The sequence below is a fragment of the Hypomesus transpacificus genome, chromosome 4 (assembly GCF_021917145.1).
Source record: "Hypomesus transpacificus isolate Combined female chromosome 4, fHypTra1, whole genome shotgun sequence".
NCBI lineage: Eukaryota > Metazoa > Chordata > Actinopteri > Osmeriformes > Osmeridae > Hypomesus > Hypomesus transpacificus.
Window position 1 is genome coordinate 8,352,818 of NC_061063.1, and position 16,578 is coordinate 8,369,395.

The window sequence follows — 16,578 nt, forward strand, 5'->3', positions numbered from 1 at the left end:
TGAGACTGTCATGACTGAGTTATGACTAAACGCTGTTCTTTATGACAGTATATCATCTAGGTCACTTCCTGCCTTGAGGTAGCATTCGGATCATTTGGACAATTTCTTTATGTCATTTTCATCTCATGTAATTCACTTGTCTGTCTGTTCATTTCCCCAAATGCTGTTTTACTTCCTTTCTCTACCAGTCTCTCTCCGACCACCTGTTTGTGTCTAAGGCTTGAAACATGCATACCAGTTTTGAAACACATGTGTCGGTTTAGACACAGATCATTTATGTAAGTCTGGTGAAGAATGTGATGCAGCTCTTTGCCTGTGCGTGTCTGAGAGAGAGAGAGAGAGACAGAGAGAGAGATTTTCAACTTTGGGATTGCTTAACAAGAGACAAGCTGGGGTATTTCTCAACTCAAACAGAAAGTTACCAGTCATTAAAACAGTTTGTTATGGATATTGTGTGGTCAGACTTGGTAATATTACACCATGACAGGGAGCATGGGGTTGGTATGAGGACACCAAGGCCAGGGTAATGTCTGGTAACGTACAGTGCCCAGATAAATATTCACACACACTCACATTCACTTTTACTCATCACAGCGCCCTTTCTGTCCTTCACGGCAAGATTAAAGAGGTACTGAAAGTCAAATGAGAACGTGACACAGATGGAAGGAGAGACAGACACAAGAAAACAGAAGAGAACATGGGAGAGAACACTTCCATGACGCTACTTAAAACCACTCAAAATCAGTCTACTCCCTCCCAGACCCTCTTCCCACCCACCCCACCCCACCCCCACCCATTCTCTTTCTCTTCTCCGGCTTTCCATCCCTCTTTCTGAAGGGCCAGCTTGTTCATATGCTTCCTCCCCCATACCGCTCTCCTTTCTTTAGAATTTCTGTAGAATTTCTATTCTTCACCATTTTCAACGCCTTGCTACCCTCCTGCCCCTCCCGTCTGTCTCTCTCCCCATCTTGTCTGTCTTTGTCTCCCCTTTTCCCCTTCCCCCAGTCTCTCTCCCCCCTCCTCCCTCGTCTCTGCACAGGCTGATGACATCATGAACAGCCGGTATAAAACTAGCCAGTAGGATTGAAGCAGTAGTGCTGCTGACTCTCTCCCTCTCTCGCTGTCTCGCTCTCTCTCAGTCTTATTTGAGAGTCATTCCGTCACTCTTGTGCTTATTTCTCTCTTTCTCTTTTGCGTCCTCATTCCAGCACACTACGGCAGAAATGGCTGAGGCGTTTGTTGGCACATGGAACCTCAAGGAGACCAAGAATTTTGATGAATACATGAAGGCACTGGGTAGGCATGTGTGTGCTGTTGCTTTTGTGTGTGTGATTGTGTGTGTCGAGGAAGGGGTGGAGAGTGTGTTTTAACTGTAAAGGATGGGGTGTGTCTACTGATGCATGTGTGCACATGTGCCAGAGAGCGTGAGTAGCTGTGGGGAGTTAAAAGGTGTATGAATTGTATTTTGCTTTTTGTGCAGTTGTAATGCAGGCCACGGTAAAGGGGTGTGCAAATGATAAGCAGAAATAAGCAAATGAATGAATTAAGAAACAGGGAAATAAGCGTGGACTGCCCGCAGTGTGTCTCAGGAGGGTGTGGGGGAGGGAGAAACCATGTGCATACCCTGATTTAATGGTGGGGTCCATTTCTGAACACACACTTAGGCTTGTGGAGAAGACAGCTGGAAGCTAGCTATTTACAACCACTCACCAGCATGCCAACAACGAGAGGTTTAAATATTAACACTATTTGGGAGAGTAATGTTCTTTTAACTTGTGTCAATAGTTCTCTTAAATTTTAAAGTGGGTGGGGGCAGGGGGGGGGGGTAGTCTGGGCGGGGGGGGGGGGGGGGTAGTCTGGGTGGGGGCTGCCTCCTTGCTGACCTCAGTGGGGATATTAGCATCGACCTGTCTGTTCTTATCACCATAGAAATGACCCCTGACCCTTGTTCCTACTCTTCTCATCACTCAGCCAATGAATGCACAGACACACACACACACACAGTGGCTATTACCATATCGATTGAGTGAGCGTGGCACTTTCAGCCTCAGGAGATTAACTCGACTGCGACAGAAAAGAGCAAAACAGTTACCAGTCGAAAAGGGAGTTGGCTGCTTCTGTCCAACTACAACCAATCACTGTCCCTTTATTTCTTTCATTCGTACTGACTCACCCTCTCACGTAATCACACAGTCAAAGATGCTGTAAGCTGAACTCAAACATACAAGCAAACATGGAGCCAGGTCAATATGACTATCTAATGTTTGTGGAACAGGCTAGGACGTGCAGATGAATTGAAGATAAGACAGATAACGCTGAAGGGATGAAAAGCAAAGTTGATTACTTCAACAGAACAAATCAATAAGCGGTGATGAGTTGACATTTCACAGAGAAGTGTATGGGTTCAGACCCACGCCCCTCAGTGTCCCCCATGCAAGCTGACTGCACGTACAGCCACGTCCTGTGTCAAGACAGCATTTCCACCCCTAGACACAGAGCGACCAATGATGTCAACCATGCTTTTCTCCTGCAGGAGTGGGGTTCGCCACTCGCCAGGTTGGCGGCATGACCAAGCCCATAACGATCATCGCAGTCGAGGGAGATGTCGTCACCCTGAAAACCCAGAGCACCTTTAAGAACACCGAGATCAGCTTCAAGATGGGAGAGGAGTTTGACGAGACGACCGCAGACGACAGGAAGGTTAAGGTGCGGTTAAGGGGTCAGGGGTCAGAGGTTTGGGACGTCAGGGGTTGGATATGGGTTGCTACTGGTGACTCTGCATCTATCACCGGTTGAGTAGTTAAACGATGGTATGGAAATAATATTGTCTGAGGTTTTGTTGCTTTCAGAATAATTAGTTGTAGGTGGAAAATGTGTAGAGGCGTCCTTTTGTTGTCATGATTAGCTGAGACAAACTCTAAGTGCACATACAAAAATCGAAAGCCCTAAATTCACGCAATCTAAATTTGGAGGGGTTAGAAGGGGTGAACATTCGACAGGGTGAAGAGAGGTGAGAGGTTAAAGTTCACGATTGATTTATTGTCGACAGCTTGATGAGAAGGCAGCATTGTGCTACTGGGATTGAAAAGAGTAATGGGGAGAGGGAGTTGGAGAAACAACAGTTTAAACAATGACTTACTGTTGGTACGGAAGGCAGGATTCTACTAAACCTGTTTGACAAATGTATATATATAATGTGTATTTATTTCCCACAAACCCCACTTATTCTCTTTATCCATATGATGATTGTGTAAAACCCTTTTCTCTCTGCAGTCTCTCATAACTCTAGATGGTGGTAAGATGGTGCATGTGCAGAAATGGGACGGCAAAGAGACAACTCTGGTACGAGAAGTCAGTGGAAACGCCCTCACGCTGGTCAGTACGGCGAGTGTGGGAAAGTGAGACTGCATGTGTGTGTCAAAGGAGAAAAGATAACAGTATATATATTGACTTTTGATGTTTTGCACAGCATGACAATGAGTCATTGTATATTGTATATTCAGTTTGTGCATGTAGCGTGTGGGTGTGTCAGTGTTAGCATTGCTAATTAGCCCTTTTCTTTTTTCTCTGCACAGACTCTGACGCTGGGGGACGTTGTTTGCACACGTTCCTATGAGAAGGCGTAAACGTCCAAACCTCCATCCTAAACAAGCCAAAACCAAACCCTGCAGCCCCCTGTGGCCAATCCCCACACCACTGAACCCTCATAACCTTTAACCCCTGTCGTGATATCTGGCCTCCATGTTGTCCTGTTCATCCATGTGTTGTGCCTCTCCTCAAAATGAAACACTGAATAAAAATCCTTTTTTTTTCTCACATGCGCTCTCGTGAAACAGTTTTGTCAATTATTGGAAGAATTGGATTCTGCTCCAAAATCTGTTCTAAAATAATTGGTGACAGACTAAGGCTTCTCGCCAGTATTGGCGTGTAAATCCAAATGTCTGGGTAGTTGGCAGACATCTTGCATTGTGACATCAAACACTGTGCTTCTAAAAAGCGCATGTCACTTCTTTCAGAGATCAAAGGAACTTCTACTCACGTTTTTTCTGTGTCTGCTCGGTTTTCTGCATACTTTACAAAACTCTTTAGTTGTAAGTGTGTGTGCAGGTGTGTGTTTTACAGAACCAGTATGTTAAGTTTAAGCTTAAATGTCGAGCCAAAACTGCACTCACTGTTTCTGTTTCAACTGGATAGCGTCAGAGTGACTAATTATAGCTTTATTGGCAGCTCCAGCCTTGTGTGTGTGGTGTGTCTGGTGTGCCTGTTTCAACTAGGTGAGGGGAAACATATTGTCGGAGCATGTACTTCAGTCAGTGCAGTGTGTGGATGAGTGAGTTCTAAATCCAGAGCATTCCATCCCCATGTAGATTGGTGTCATGTGCTCCGGATGACCTGCCAAACTGGCCACTGGGTGAAAGGCTCTCCAGGGGTCACTCCAACGGTACCTTCAATGACCTTAACATAAATCTACTCTTATCACCAACACACTCACCGAAACACACACCCAACACAACCACTTCACAGTGTGGTAGCTGTGGAATTAGCTCCTTAATCCTGATTCAATAGGAAAACACACAGCTAAAGGCTACAGGACTGTAACAACACCAAGTAACCTGAGAATACCTGTGTTGTAGTTCACGATGATTAAAACATGACATGAAGCCCATTTGCTCGAATTATGCATAGCCATCAGGCAGCGTTGTATCGTTTATGCATTCAAGGGAAGAAAAACAAAGCGTTTTGACATGTTTGTCAGAATAACAGGTGACACAGGAAGATAAAGCAATACAGAGACACTGAAAACATTCCTACCACACACACAATAAAAAGCTGGTTAACTCAGAAACTGAGTCTAGGACCTGTTACTTACTTCCTGTGTGTTTGCTTTTTGCTGTTATGAAACAATGGATTAGACCAGACTTGTTTCACTATCATTTAAGCAATTGGATAGGTGTAAACAATATCTAGGACCTCACATTAAGCTTGAGGATCTGCCATTTGCCATATTGCTTACACCTATCAGGTTACTTAACATCAGGCAGCGCATGGAGGGAGTCTGGGTGAGGGTTACCTTAGGAGAGACAGTGACAATGCTCTGGCTCATGCTTCTGCTACTTCTTAAGAAGTCCTAGATCATCTTAAAAAAAAAAAAAAAAAAACACACACAAATACAATGGGGACACCGCAATAAAACACGTCTGTCATCTACATTTAAAGCCAGTTCTCTTTCTATGTGTCTGTGTGTTGTCTGCGTGCGAGTGAACCGTGTGTGATCGCACAGTGTGCGCATGTGATCCTCTTTCGTCTCAGCTGTGCTTGTGCGATTTGTGTTTCTTGTGCTTCTTCTTCTTTCTCTCCTCTTTGTCTTGGTCATGGCGCCCTCTCTTGGTCTGGCTCGGCCTCTGCGCTCCGTCGCTGCTGCTGCTGTCGCTCTCTGACTCTTTCCTCTCCCTCTTCCTCTTCTTCTTCACTTTCTTCTCCTGGAGGACGGGCAGAGGACAAACGCATGTCAGACTCGATCCTAAAAAACTGTGTGACTGAGTTACGGAGTCGCGCCCTCTTTTGCGTTTAGTTGGTTTCTGTGGCGACAGTGTCAGTGCGTCTGCATCATTGTCTGTAAAGGCTGCCACCACACACACACGACAAATTCCTCACAACCGAGCGAGAGTAAGGGCAGAGGACAGGAAGAGCGTGGGCACAAGGTGTCACTGGTACTTTACCTTCTTTTTCTTTTTTTTCTTCTGAGAGTCTTGCTGTGGTACGAGTTTTGGGGGTGGCTGCTGCTGCCGTTGTTCTACCTCGTCGCCCTCTTCAGGCAACAACGAGTACTGCAACCCAGGAGTTGAGAAACAGTCTTTGGCAAAGTGGCCTGTAAAAAGAGAGGTATGGGAAGAGGACGTATTTAGACAACATGGTTATTTTCAGCCATAGCTGGATAGCCAGACTTGGTATGCATGAGAGAAATCATCTGGGCTTTGGTTGAAGTCACAAGTCAACCATGTGTAACTATCAGAACCAACCATGTCTGGACTGAACAGGTCTCTGTGGACGTACAGAGCACCTATTACGATAACGGTGCGCTTGTACCTTTGCAGCCGCAGTTCTTGCAGGTGGTGTTAAAAACTGCCTCCAGTGTTATTCTCTGTCCAGTGTGATCTCTGAACATTCTACGTCTCCGCTCATCCTGCCTGGGATTGGAACAGACATGAGACCAACACGCACACACACACACACAGTAACATCCCTAATAGACATACTCAGCGTTGACATTATTAGGGTCCTGGTCCCGTCCTGTTCCCTGATTCACAGCTTTCATTGAGAAGGAGAGTTTTACCTTGTCATCTCTGACCTGAGGAGAGTCAAAAAGAAGAATAGTTGTGTTGTGAATGCCTCCTCATTGATGATGACATTATTACTGAATCAAGAATGTATATATGTGAGAGTATTACCTCTTTCCCGATGACTTTGATCCACACCTGTTCTCCCACATCTACAATCTCTGAGGCATTTTCTACTCGACATGCAGACATTTCACTGACATGCACCAAACCTAAGGGAGAAAGACTTAGAATTCTTATAGGTTTACTGTATGCACTTAGCCTGGCTGCCAGCCCAACTTCTCCCCGCCCCCCAAAAAATTTGGTCGGGAAGTTGGGTCTGGAGGGTCTCTTATTGGGGACCAACTACAGAAAACCAGAATCTGGGCGAACCAATGAAATTGCCAGGGCGGGCTTTATAAGATGATGGACAGATGATCAACAGTAACGTAATCACCCACGACACAAAAGAGCACTTAAGTTGAATTTGTTTTGAACAAACATGGCTACCGCTGGAGATCTGGGATGTTATGATTCTGCCATCGAGTCTGTTTTAGAAGACATACACAGCGCATTAATTTTGAAAGAGGAACAGAGAGACGCAATCAAGGCATTTGTCGATGGAAAATATGTTTTTGCCGTCCTTCCTACGGGAATCGGTAAAAGTTTAATTTCTGTTTAAACTCTGTTGCTCCGATTGGTTGTAGATCTATCCAATTGAGCGAAGAGGCATTTGTTTTCCAGGCTCGTTTGAAACACGCCTTGTAGTCAAAGCCCAACGGAGAGTTCTCAGACTCATATTCTGACTAGAATTATGAGTATGACAACGTCAGGCTAGTATGCACTGGCCCACCAAAGTAAATTCCTTATCGTGTAAACTACTATTAAACTGTTTACTGATTCTGATTTCTGAGAGTGAGAGAATTTTTGGGGGGATTGAACTGCTTCCAGTGTATTCAGTCTGGTACTGGCTCCTTACCCTGCTTCTGGTATCCTGGGAGCTTGACGAAGGCTCCATAGGTTTGTACAGAAACCACCTCGCCTTTGAAGATACCATACATGGTTGGTAGGCCGTCCAGACCACCAGGTTCTTCGGGTTCTTCAAATTCTGCCATGCTAGTCTTAGCCCTTGTGGGGTGATTGTATCACTCTTCAGAGACAAGACGTGAGATAAGCGAGACGTCAACTGAAAATAGTTTTAACTTTCAGGATTTGGGGAGAATGAAAGACGAGCAACAACTTAAAAGTTAAGTAAGCATGAGCTAAAGTAAAGCAATATTTAGATAGCTAATGATTTACCTTTACTATATTGGCTAAATGTCTAGCTTTTTGATGGCTGAACGAACGTTGCCGCTTCAGCTAGATGTAGTAAATAACTATCCCAATTAAGATGTACACGTTGGCTATATCGCCATTTTTTGGATTTGCACAGATTTCAACAGTCTTTTACAGAAACGCATTGGGAGTACAATGAAACTCACATGTTTACAAATAAGAAACGTTTGTCGCAAACGTTTGCTGTTGTAGGGCAGTTGTTAGATTTCTTCCGGTGCGTTCTCCACAGTAGCCAATCACAGTGATCGGCCAGAAGAAACTCCAATCAAATACCTAACTCCGGACGGAAGTACTTCAACCCTATTCTTCGTATATTTTCGTTGAGAGCAGAGATCTGACGAGAAGCTCATTCATTTTAGCACGTATTACTCAGACTTAAAAAAAAATTAAGCTTGAACCCTTAGCCTTTGATTATTCAACTATGATTGAACCTAAGAAGAGACCAGGCGATATGGCTTTGGTCCCCACCGAAGTGAAGCGGCCCCGGACTGAGCTGGTTGGTGCGGCGCAATCCCATCAACTCGTGGCGATGGTAAGATATTCGCCAGAAAGTTCATTTGTGCTACCAGCAGGCTAATGTGTTTACAGTGCTTGCTTCCAGTATGTCCTTTGTATGGATTTAGCAGGTACCGTCTGTGCTTAATGAACAAAGTCTAGATTATCGACTGTACAAACATTAGTTACTCAAAGCAGTTCCGCTTGAAGCGGCCTAGCTATGGCTGGTTGGCTAATTCAAACACAGCCGTCTCAATCTTGTGTGTGTGAATGTTCCATAGGGTCCGCCAAGAAGTTCCAGTTTGCAGGCTCCGATTATGCTAATGTGTGGTCATGAAGGAGAGGTCTACTGCTGCAAGTTTCACCCCAATGGCGCTACTCTCGCATCTTCAGGATATGACAGGCTCATCTGTGAGTAGACACGTATTGGCACATCTCTAGTCATCTACTTGGGAAAAGCTGTACCCAAGGGTTTAATTCAGTGATAACCCTATAGCAACCTCTTAAACGCTATCCTCTGCCTCTCTTGCAGTGATGTGGAACGTGTATGGAGACTGTGATAACTTCGCCACTCTGAAAGGACACACTGGAGCAGTGATGGAGTTGCATTATAACACAGATGGAAGGTACGTTGCAGACATTGTTGTTGTCTAACTCTTTCACCGTTTCTATCAGAAGGCGCATGAGGGATTCTTTCTGAATGTGTGTGATCTAAACTTGTGTGTGTGTGTGTTAGTCAGATGGCTGAGTGGTTAGGCAATCGGGCTATTATTCAGAAGGTTGCCGGTTCGATTCCGGGCCATGTCAAATGATGTTGTGTCCTTGGGCAAGGCACTTCACCCTACTTGCCTCGGGGAATGTCCCTGTACTTACACTGTAAGTCGCTCTGGATAAGAGCGTCTGCTAAATGTGTGTGTGTGTTAGTATGCTGTTTTCCGCTAGCACAGACAAGACGGTAGGTGTGTGGGACAGTGAGACAGGTGAGAGGATCAAGCGTCTGAAAGGCCACACCTCCTTCGTTAATTCCTGCTACCCCGCCCGCCGTGGCCCTCAGCTCGTATGCACCGGCAGCGACGACGGCACCGTCAAGGTAACCATGGCGTCTGCCAACCTATCTTAGGTCCTAGAGGGCATTCACTATCAGATTGTTTTCATTTGTTTTGATTATTTGTATGCGATTGTTGTTGCGTTTAGCTGTGGGATATTCGTAAGAAGGGAGCTGTCCACACGTTCCAGAACACCTATCAGGTACTGGCAGTCACCTTCAATGACACCAGCGATCAGATCCTATCTGGAGGAATCGACAATGACATCAAGGTACCCCAGCCACCCTAATAAGAGTGCTAATGTCTCCCAGCCAATGAATGAGGTCACTGTTGGCATCTGTACTAATTATTCTACCTCTGCTGGGGACCCAATGTACGTGTGGAGGTCTGGGACCTGCGTCAGAACAAACTGATCTACAGCATGCATGGCCATGGGGACTCCCTGACAGGGCTCAGTCTGAGCTCAGAGGGATCCTACCTACTCTCCAACTCTATGGACAACACAGGTGTGTGTGTGTTAGTGTGTAGACTTCCCTACACTGCATTGGTCGTGTTGATTATATATATCTCCATGGGAATGTATCTTGAGCCTGTGTTTGTCTCTCCTCCTAGTGCGTATTTGGGATGTTCGTCCCTTTGCTCCTAAGGAGAGGTGTGTGAAGATCTTCCAGGGGAATATTCACAACTTTGAGAAGGTGATAAGCCCTGGCGACCGCCTCCCGCCCCCCCCTCACCGTGGCTAGTATTGCCGTCATAATATTATTATAACAACATGGTCGTAATGGTCTTCATGGCTTAATTTCTTTTTTATTAGAACCTGCTGAGGTGCTCCTGGTCTAATGACGGCAGTAAGATTGCTGCAGGCTCGGCTGACAGGTGAGAACACACACACACACACTTCCGTTCATATTAGGTCACCCTTTCATCTTAAACTGAGCAGGCCTGTTTTAAACAAGTTAGCTGTGAAGGTTAAGCATTGTTTTTTTGTATCTGCAGATTTGTGTACGTGTGGGACACCACCTCCCGGAGGATCCTGTATAAGCTGCCTGGTCACGCTGGGTCTGTCAATGAGGTCGCTTTTCACCCTGAGGAGCCTATAGGTAAGATGAAGGGAACACTCACATAGTCTTATTCTTCTGCTTTATTGATTCACCTCCCTTTTTACCCTCCCTCTCTTAATCACCCGTCTTTTAGAATCAGAATTCGGTTTATTCGCCATGTATGTTATACAGACACAGAATTTACTGTGGCAGGGAGGTGCAAACACTAAACATATAAACATCCACTTCTTCTTTTCTTCCTGACGTATGTTCTGTCTCCCACAGTCCTCTCTGGATCCAGTGACAAACGGCTCTACATGGGGGAGATTCAGTAGGAGGGATGTGTGTGTGAATGTGCAAGTGTGCGTGTGTGTCTGTGTGTCCATCTGTGGGAGAATTGTACTGTTTACCCGTTTTATGTGCGTCTGGGTAAACAATCTGTTCTTTTATATGCTTTAGTTGATTCTGAGAAACCTCAGGAACGCTTATGTGAGTTTATGATGTCACAACAACAAATACCTTTTTTTATTTCTCCTAATAAAATGCAAAAAAACAATATATGGTTGAATCATTTTTATCTGACTTGTCTGAAAGATTGATTGCACTGCTAAACCATGGTGGTAGAGTCGAGCTGCTTCATTTATAAGGTTATTCATAACCTGTTTATTTTCGTTTTATTGGCCTGATTGGGTTCAGCAATTTCCTTCTATATTCAAGCCGTCCAAGACTTAATGACAAGGCAAACTTAATGACAACAAAGCCTGCTATTACGGGCGTTAGTTTCTATTTCTGTATGCTTACATTTTTATTTGCTGTATTTTAGAATTTTTCATTTAATGTTTCAATTTTTTCGCCTCCAGTTCTGTATTCTTTTGTGTCTCTCAATCCTCGCGGTTCTCCTCGGTCGCGCGCACGCACACGGGCTGCAGAAAACATTTCCTCTCAAATGAGGGGGTCGCGGTGACTTGAACCCCCACCCCCTCTCCCCCAATCCTCTTGCGCCCGCCCCGGCGGTGATTGTTGACAAAGACGCAACAAGACCGAGTCGAGGACTTATGTATTATTGGCCGTAATAACCCGTACAAGATCTGTGCATGTGCAGACGCTACTCCTTCGACTTCACAAGGGTTTGGGACAGGGAGCAAGGGATCGTGAGCGCCTTCAAAACCGTGAGTCACAATGAGACGCTTTGTGTCGGTGGTAGATTTCATTTAGCTTGTCTACTTCCATCGGATCATTCCCCTCCTCCCCACTTCCCCCCCGTGTGATCCGTTATCATATGATGCTCATTTCTGTCGCTACCCGCAAGCAGATAATGACAGCTTTCTGTCTCTCTTTGTGCCTTTGTGTGTGCCTCCCCGCGCGCCGCCGGAAGGTGTGGCCGAGGCGATTCGGTAATCGGTAGCGGTGGAACCGCAGACCCCAGAGAACGAAGAGGACGTCCCCCTCCCTGAAACCACGACCACCATCACCGTATTCACCGACAGAATGAGCTCGGGTCTTGCCATGCGTCCGTCTGACTGAAGAGCGTCCAAAGTATTCTGTTCCGAGAGGGAGACCAGGGAACAGGAGGGGTCTAGACGGGGATGGTGTGAGCATAAACCGTTAGTCAGTCTGGATCTATCCGGGGACCCGTCGTTCCCACGGAGCCTGCGCGGCCCCAAACCGCGTCCCGAGCCCTCCAAAATGGGGAAGTGCGATGGGAGATGCACGCTGGTGGTGATATGTTCGCTGCAGTTGGTGAGTGTGTGTTTGTGCTGTGATAGTCTTTCATCAACACCCAGTTTTACTTTTTCTACTCACACACACACACACACACACACACACACACACACACACACACACACACACACAAACCTAAACGAATTAAGTTCTGAAAACCCCATTTACAATTTATCCAGCTTTTTATATTAGGTTACCATTATAAGCTGTGTGGCAAAGAAAGTCTTACACTGAAAGCTTTTGAGCAGCACCAGCTGTTGGGAGTGCGTATGCCTTATTATCCGTTTAAAACAAGGGAGGGGGTATAGTGTGTGAGGGTAAGAGGAAGCGAGTGTGTGTGTCTGTGTGTGTGTATGGAATAGAGGTGATCTCCGTATTCAAGGATACCACGTGAATAGGAACACTTCTGCTTTTGAGAAGGACGACAGGGAAAAACAAGAAATCTTTGTCATTTCCTCCTTCCATCTGCTTCCCTGGCTAGTATGTGTTCAACTTTGGAAGATGTGTCCCCACTTGTACTTAACAAACGCCACATGTATCATTTTACTCATATGCAAGTTATTATTAATACAATAGTTTTAGTACACTTCAATTGAATGTTTTTGTTTTTATAACTTCCCGTGTCAGCTAGCCTGCATTACAGGTAAGGTGGCTTATCATGCTTTGAGGATGGTGCACGTTGATGGCGCAAGGACAAGGACGCTGTATTAATTAATGCGCTGTGCCGGCTGTAATTGTTTAGTTGCAGGGTGAGGTCCACAGATTTGTTTGGGGGAGGGCTTTGTGGGGTTTGGGTGCCCCTCGGGTTCCTCCTGTACAGTTACAGGGCTCATGCTCCAGGCAGTAACCATGGAAACAACTGCAGCAGACGTGTGTGTGCCTGTCCCTTCTGTGTATATTGGTGGGCCCCTATGTGTGTGTGTGTGTGTTTGCATGCACCCTCTGTAGCCCAATTCCCTCCCTGTGTAATATTGTGTTCTGTCCATGGTTCTTTGCCTGGCCTGTAGGTGGCAGCAGTGCAAAGACAAGTGTTTGATTTCCTGGGGTACCAGTGGGCTCCCATCCTGGCCAACTTCCTCCACATCATGGGCGTCATACTGGGGGTGTTTGGCACCGTGCAGTTCCGTTCCAGATACCTCGTACTGGTGAGCAGGGGTTGCCATGGCTTCCGGGTTTGTCTCTCACGTCGCACATGCCTAAACCTTCCCCTCTCACTCTGTCAGTATGCAGTGTGGCTGGTGCTGTGGGTGGGATGGAACTCTTTCATCATCTGTTTCTACCTGGAAGTGGGACACCTGTCTCAGGTAAGCTCCGTCAACGCCTCGATTTGGATCGTGAACCGTCAGGTAGTCTTAGAGGAAGCTGGAAGACCTGACTGTGTGTGTGCAGGACAGAGACTTCTTGATGACATTCAACACGTCCCTCCATCGTTCCTGGTGGATGGAGCATGGCCCTGGTTGCCTTGTAACGCCGGTGTTGGACTCCCGCATCGCCCCTGACGACCACCATGTCATCACAGTGTCCGGGTGCCTCCTTGACTACCAGTACATTGAGGTGCTGAGTTCAGCCCTTCAGGTCCTATTGGCTGTGAGTATCTCTGACACTATCTTTCACTCGTTCTCTCTCTGTTTCTCTCTGTCTATCACTCTCTTTCACTCTGTCTCACACATACACACATTTCAAAACCAAAGACAACATCACTGACTTTGTCAATTTCCTCTTTTTAAGCTTTTTGGCTTTGTGTATGCCTGCTATGTGAGCAAAGTCTTCCAGGATGACGAGGATAGCTGTGAGTGTTTTTGTCAATTCTACTTGTTTTGTCTGTTAATCTCTAAACAGTGTTATGTATGAGTGTTCTGTCTGATCATTGTTCTGTATGTGTTCCGTCTGATCATTGTTTTGTATGTGTTCTGTCTGATCATTGTTCTGGATGTGTTCTGTCTGATCACTGTTCTGGATGTGTTCTGTCTGATCACTGTTCTGTATGCGTGTTCTATCTGATCATTGTTTTGTGTTCTGTCTGTCAGTGTTCTGTTTTGTGTTTGTGTTCTAAGGGTTCTATTTTTTCTTTAGGTAATAGTAGAGTATAGATGTGTATTACCCATTAAGTGCACTGTAGATAAATAACAACATTTTATTAGTGTTTGAATTCCAACAACAGACCCACAACTTTTCTAATACAAGGCTATGCTTCTCTTTTCTACCTTCCTCAGTCGATTTCATTGGTGGGTTTGACTCCTATGGTTATCAGCCCCCACAAAAAACTTCCCATCTTCAACTGCAGCCTCTGTACACGTAGGTAACTCGAATATTCATTCGAATGATCATGAAAACAAGAAACATCAAATTGTCTGCCTATTTAACTTAGTTACCAAGCAGTAATCCTCAGGATTATGATTGATTTATCATGCTGACCGGCTGTCTCTGTCTCTCTCTCTCTCTCGTCCCAGTGCCGGGTAGGTGTATGTGGCACCCCCATGAGGCCAGACGCTGAAGGTACCACAGCGGATGGAGTCAGTTGCCATGGAAACACTCACTGTCTGTGTCACGATTCAACGGAGCAATGGACTCACCTTCCAGAAAGAAAGCTGTGTGTGTGTATCAGAGAGAGTTTGTGAGATTGATGTCCCTATATAGAATGTAGAGAGCTCAGGGGGGGGGGGGGGGGGGGGGGGGGGGGGGGGGGGGGACTAGCAGGGGAGTGAGTGAGGGTGGGGTGGGCGAAGGGGGTGAAGGTGGTCAGCGACAATGACACACTTGTAATGACATTTAGGAAGACACCTTCACTAAAACAACCAGCTCTTCACACTCAGCACTCACTATCGTTTGTGCAGGTTGGGTGGTGGCGGAGTAGATTGAGGGGGGAGGGAGAGGAGAAGGGGGGGGGGGGGTTGAGCTCTACAGGACTAGTTGATGCTTGGTGGATTAAGCCCTGGACTTTTCAGTGAGGTGCCTCTGTGTTTTTGGGTCACGGCTCTTCATGTTGTCGTTTTAGAATGTGATGATGTCATAATAGAGCAGTCGTACCAACGCCAAATTCCTAACCTGTCCCTTTCCCTAATCAAATCCTCACCAGTTTTTTTTAACCAACACCAGAAATTCAACTCAGTACAATACAGACGCTTCCTTGTACCCGTGCTCTAATCTATAGGCATATGGGTGGTCTAAGCAATAGAGAGGATGTCCTCTATCAGGAATTAGATTCCTCTTGTCCAGTTTCAATTCAGGGTGGGGGGAAACCCCATCAAGGAATACTAGCTACTAAAGACTATTAGGACACACATTAGTGGATGTGCTGCCCTTAGGTCGCAGCAACATTCAGCTAGGTCTAGAACAGTTGCCCCAGGCATGTACAGTAAGTGGTGGATTTGATTAGATCTACTAGGAATTTGGATGGGTTTGGAATCAGGCTTTAGTGTCAACATGGGGAAAAGCAGTAGGGGTTCTTGTGCATGTAAATAACCAGCCGATGATTGTTTGTTGATTTGTGTTGAGCGAGACGGAAAGGGGGTCACACATCTTGGGCTGTCACCTTGAATAAGCTCCAGAAATGCTGTCCTCTTTGGTTGCTTCTCTCCTCCTTGTGGCCTTTCTTTCTTTTCTCCCTTTTTGTCTCTCCGATGGAATGGCTGTTCTGTGCTGAATATGTTGGTACGATGAACAGTGGCGTGTTCAGGGAGTGGCCTAGGGTGGCACGGGCCACCCCTGAAATCTGATTGGCCACACCAATATCTTAAAATATGATTGGCTATATGCCCAGTCAGAGGCGGGCCACCCCTTGTGCCACCCCTATCAAAAATGTCTGGACACGCCCCTGACGATGAATGAATGAGTCATTCCACCGACATGTGGTGAGAAAGGTACCATTTGTTGTTAGGGGGGAGGAAGCGAGTATACAGAAGGTTGCTGTTAGGAGGAGAGAAAAGGTATTTCTGAGTTTGTTTGACTGAAAGAGGAAGACAGGTGTGAGATTAACCTCTCATTTGTTTGTAGTCAGAAAGTTTGGAGAAATAAAAACGTACATAAAAGAAAAAGTCCTCCGTTGTCAATGTCTGACCACTGTAAAAATATTATTACTGAGAGATGGCTGCGGATCTATACTGCCTTCACTAAAAGAGGCCTACATGTTGGTCACAACAACAAAATAAAACACTGTCATATGTTCATGAATAGGACTACTGTCTGAACCCCGTTAACTCAAAAAATATCCAAATGAGCAAAACCAAAGTCTAGTTTAATTGCTCTGGTAATAGTTGACTGGCAATTCTACTTTCACACCGGTCATTTACATTCCAGCAGCCTAACGGAGCATCCATCCACACATCCAGTGACTGTGTGGTGCAGCACGTTACCATGGCTGCTGGACTTCACTCTTTACCATACCCCGAACATTCTGCACCTACTGCACAACATTTATCATAGGGAAACCGTCAGGCCTGGCTATTAAATATAATGACGGCCTTCACTGGAATCGTGCCATATCTCTGGATGTGCTTTGCCCATTGCCAAATCTGTCATATCTATAACCGATCTTTATAATTTGTTATGTTTATTTCGACCCGTATACACACAACAAAGGGACCAAAGCGACCCTCCCCTCTCGGTTGGCGCAATGAACCGCAC

The 16,578-nt window shown here is 45.8% G+C and overlaps 4 protein-coding genes across 8 annotated transcripts; 3 read left to right on the forward strand and 1 right to left on the reverse strand.

Annotated features, from left to right (window-relative positions):
• The first annotated feature begins 1,074 nt into the window (after positions 1-1,074).
• fabp3 (fatty acid binding protein 3, muscle and heart) lies at positions 1,075-3,816 on the forward strand. Its single transcript, XM_047019850.1, has 4 exons — positions 1,075-1,296; positions 2,534-2,706; positions 3,274-3,375; positions 3,576-3,816. The coding sequence occupies exons 1-4, from the start codon at positions 1,224-1,226 to the stop codon at positions 3,624-3,626; spliced, it is 399 nt and encodes a 132-aa protein (XP_046875806.1). The 5' UTR covers positions 1,075-1,223; the 3' UTR covers positions 3,627-3,816.
• Positions 3,817-4,671: 855 nt separating this feature from the next.
• zcchc17 (zinc finger, CCHC domain containing 17) lies at positions 4,672-7,887 on the reverse strand. Of its 4 annotated transcripts, none has more exons than XM_047019676.1 (7): positions 7,799-7,887; positions 7,297-7,467; positions 6,450-6,550; positions 6,258-6,349; positions 6,088-6,188; positions 5,721-5,869; positions 4,672-5,480 (listed from the first exon to the last, which is right to left on the reverse strand). In XM_047019676.1, the coding sequence occupies exons 2-7, from the start codon at positions 7,430-7,432 to the stop codon at positions 5,307-5,309; spliced, it is 753 nt and encodes a 250-aa protein (XP_046875632.1). In that variant the 5' UTR covers positions 7,433-7,467; positions 7,799-7,887; the 3' UTR covers positions 4,672-5,306. The 4 variants fall into 4 exon arrangements, with proteins under 4 accessions (XP_046875632.1, XP_046875629.1, XP_046875630.1 ...); XM_047019673.1 differs by having other exon boundaries at positions 7,617-7,882; XM_047019674.1 differs by having other exon boundaries at positions 7,297-7,503; positions 7,799-7,867.
• Positions 7,888-8,073: 186 nt separating this feature from the next.
• On the forward strand, positions 8,074-10,791 carry snrnp40 (small nuclear ribonucleoprotein 40 (U5)). 2 transcript variants are annotated; one of them, XM_047019671.1, is made up of 10 exons: positions 8,074-8,184; positions 8,429-8,558; positions 8,680-8,773; positions 9,072-9,237; positions 9,342-9,464; positions 9,579-9,699; positions 9,806-9,888; positions 10,008-10,069; positions 10,190-10,293; positions 10,519-10,791. In XM_047019671.1, exons 1-10 carry the CDS (start codon positions 8,074-8,076, stop codon positions 10,566-10,568), a joined length of 1,044 nt encoding a protein of 347 aa, XP_046875627.1. In that variant the 3' UTR covers positions 10,569-10,791. The 2 variants fall into 2 exon arrangements, with proteins under 2 accessions (XP_046875627.1, XP_046875628.1); XM_047019672.1 differs by having other exon boundaries at positions 9,090-9,237.
• Positions 10,792-11,166: 375 nt separating this feature from the next.
• Positions 11,167-14,606, forward strand: nkain1 (sodium/potassium transporting ATPase interacting 1). The gene is made up of 8 exons (XM_047019320.1): positions 11,167-11,402; positions 11,609-11,973; positions 12,963-13,100; positions 13,179-13,259; positions 13,345-13,542; positions 13,684-13,744; positions 14,169-14,250; positions 14,406-14,606. The coding sequence occupies exons 2-8, from the start codon at positions 11,920-11,922 to the stop codon at positions 14,413-14,415; spliced, it is 624 nt and encodes a 207-aa protein (XP_046875276.1). The 5' UTR covers positions 11,167-11,402; positions 11,609-11,919; the 3' UTR covers positions 14,416-14,606.
• The last annotated feature ends 1,972 nt before the right edge of the window (positions 14,607-16,578 follow it).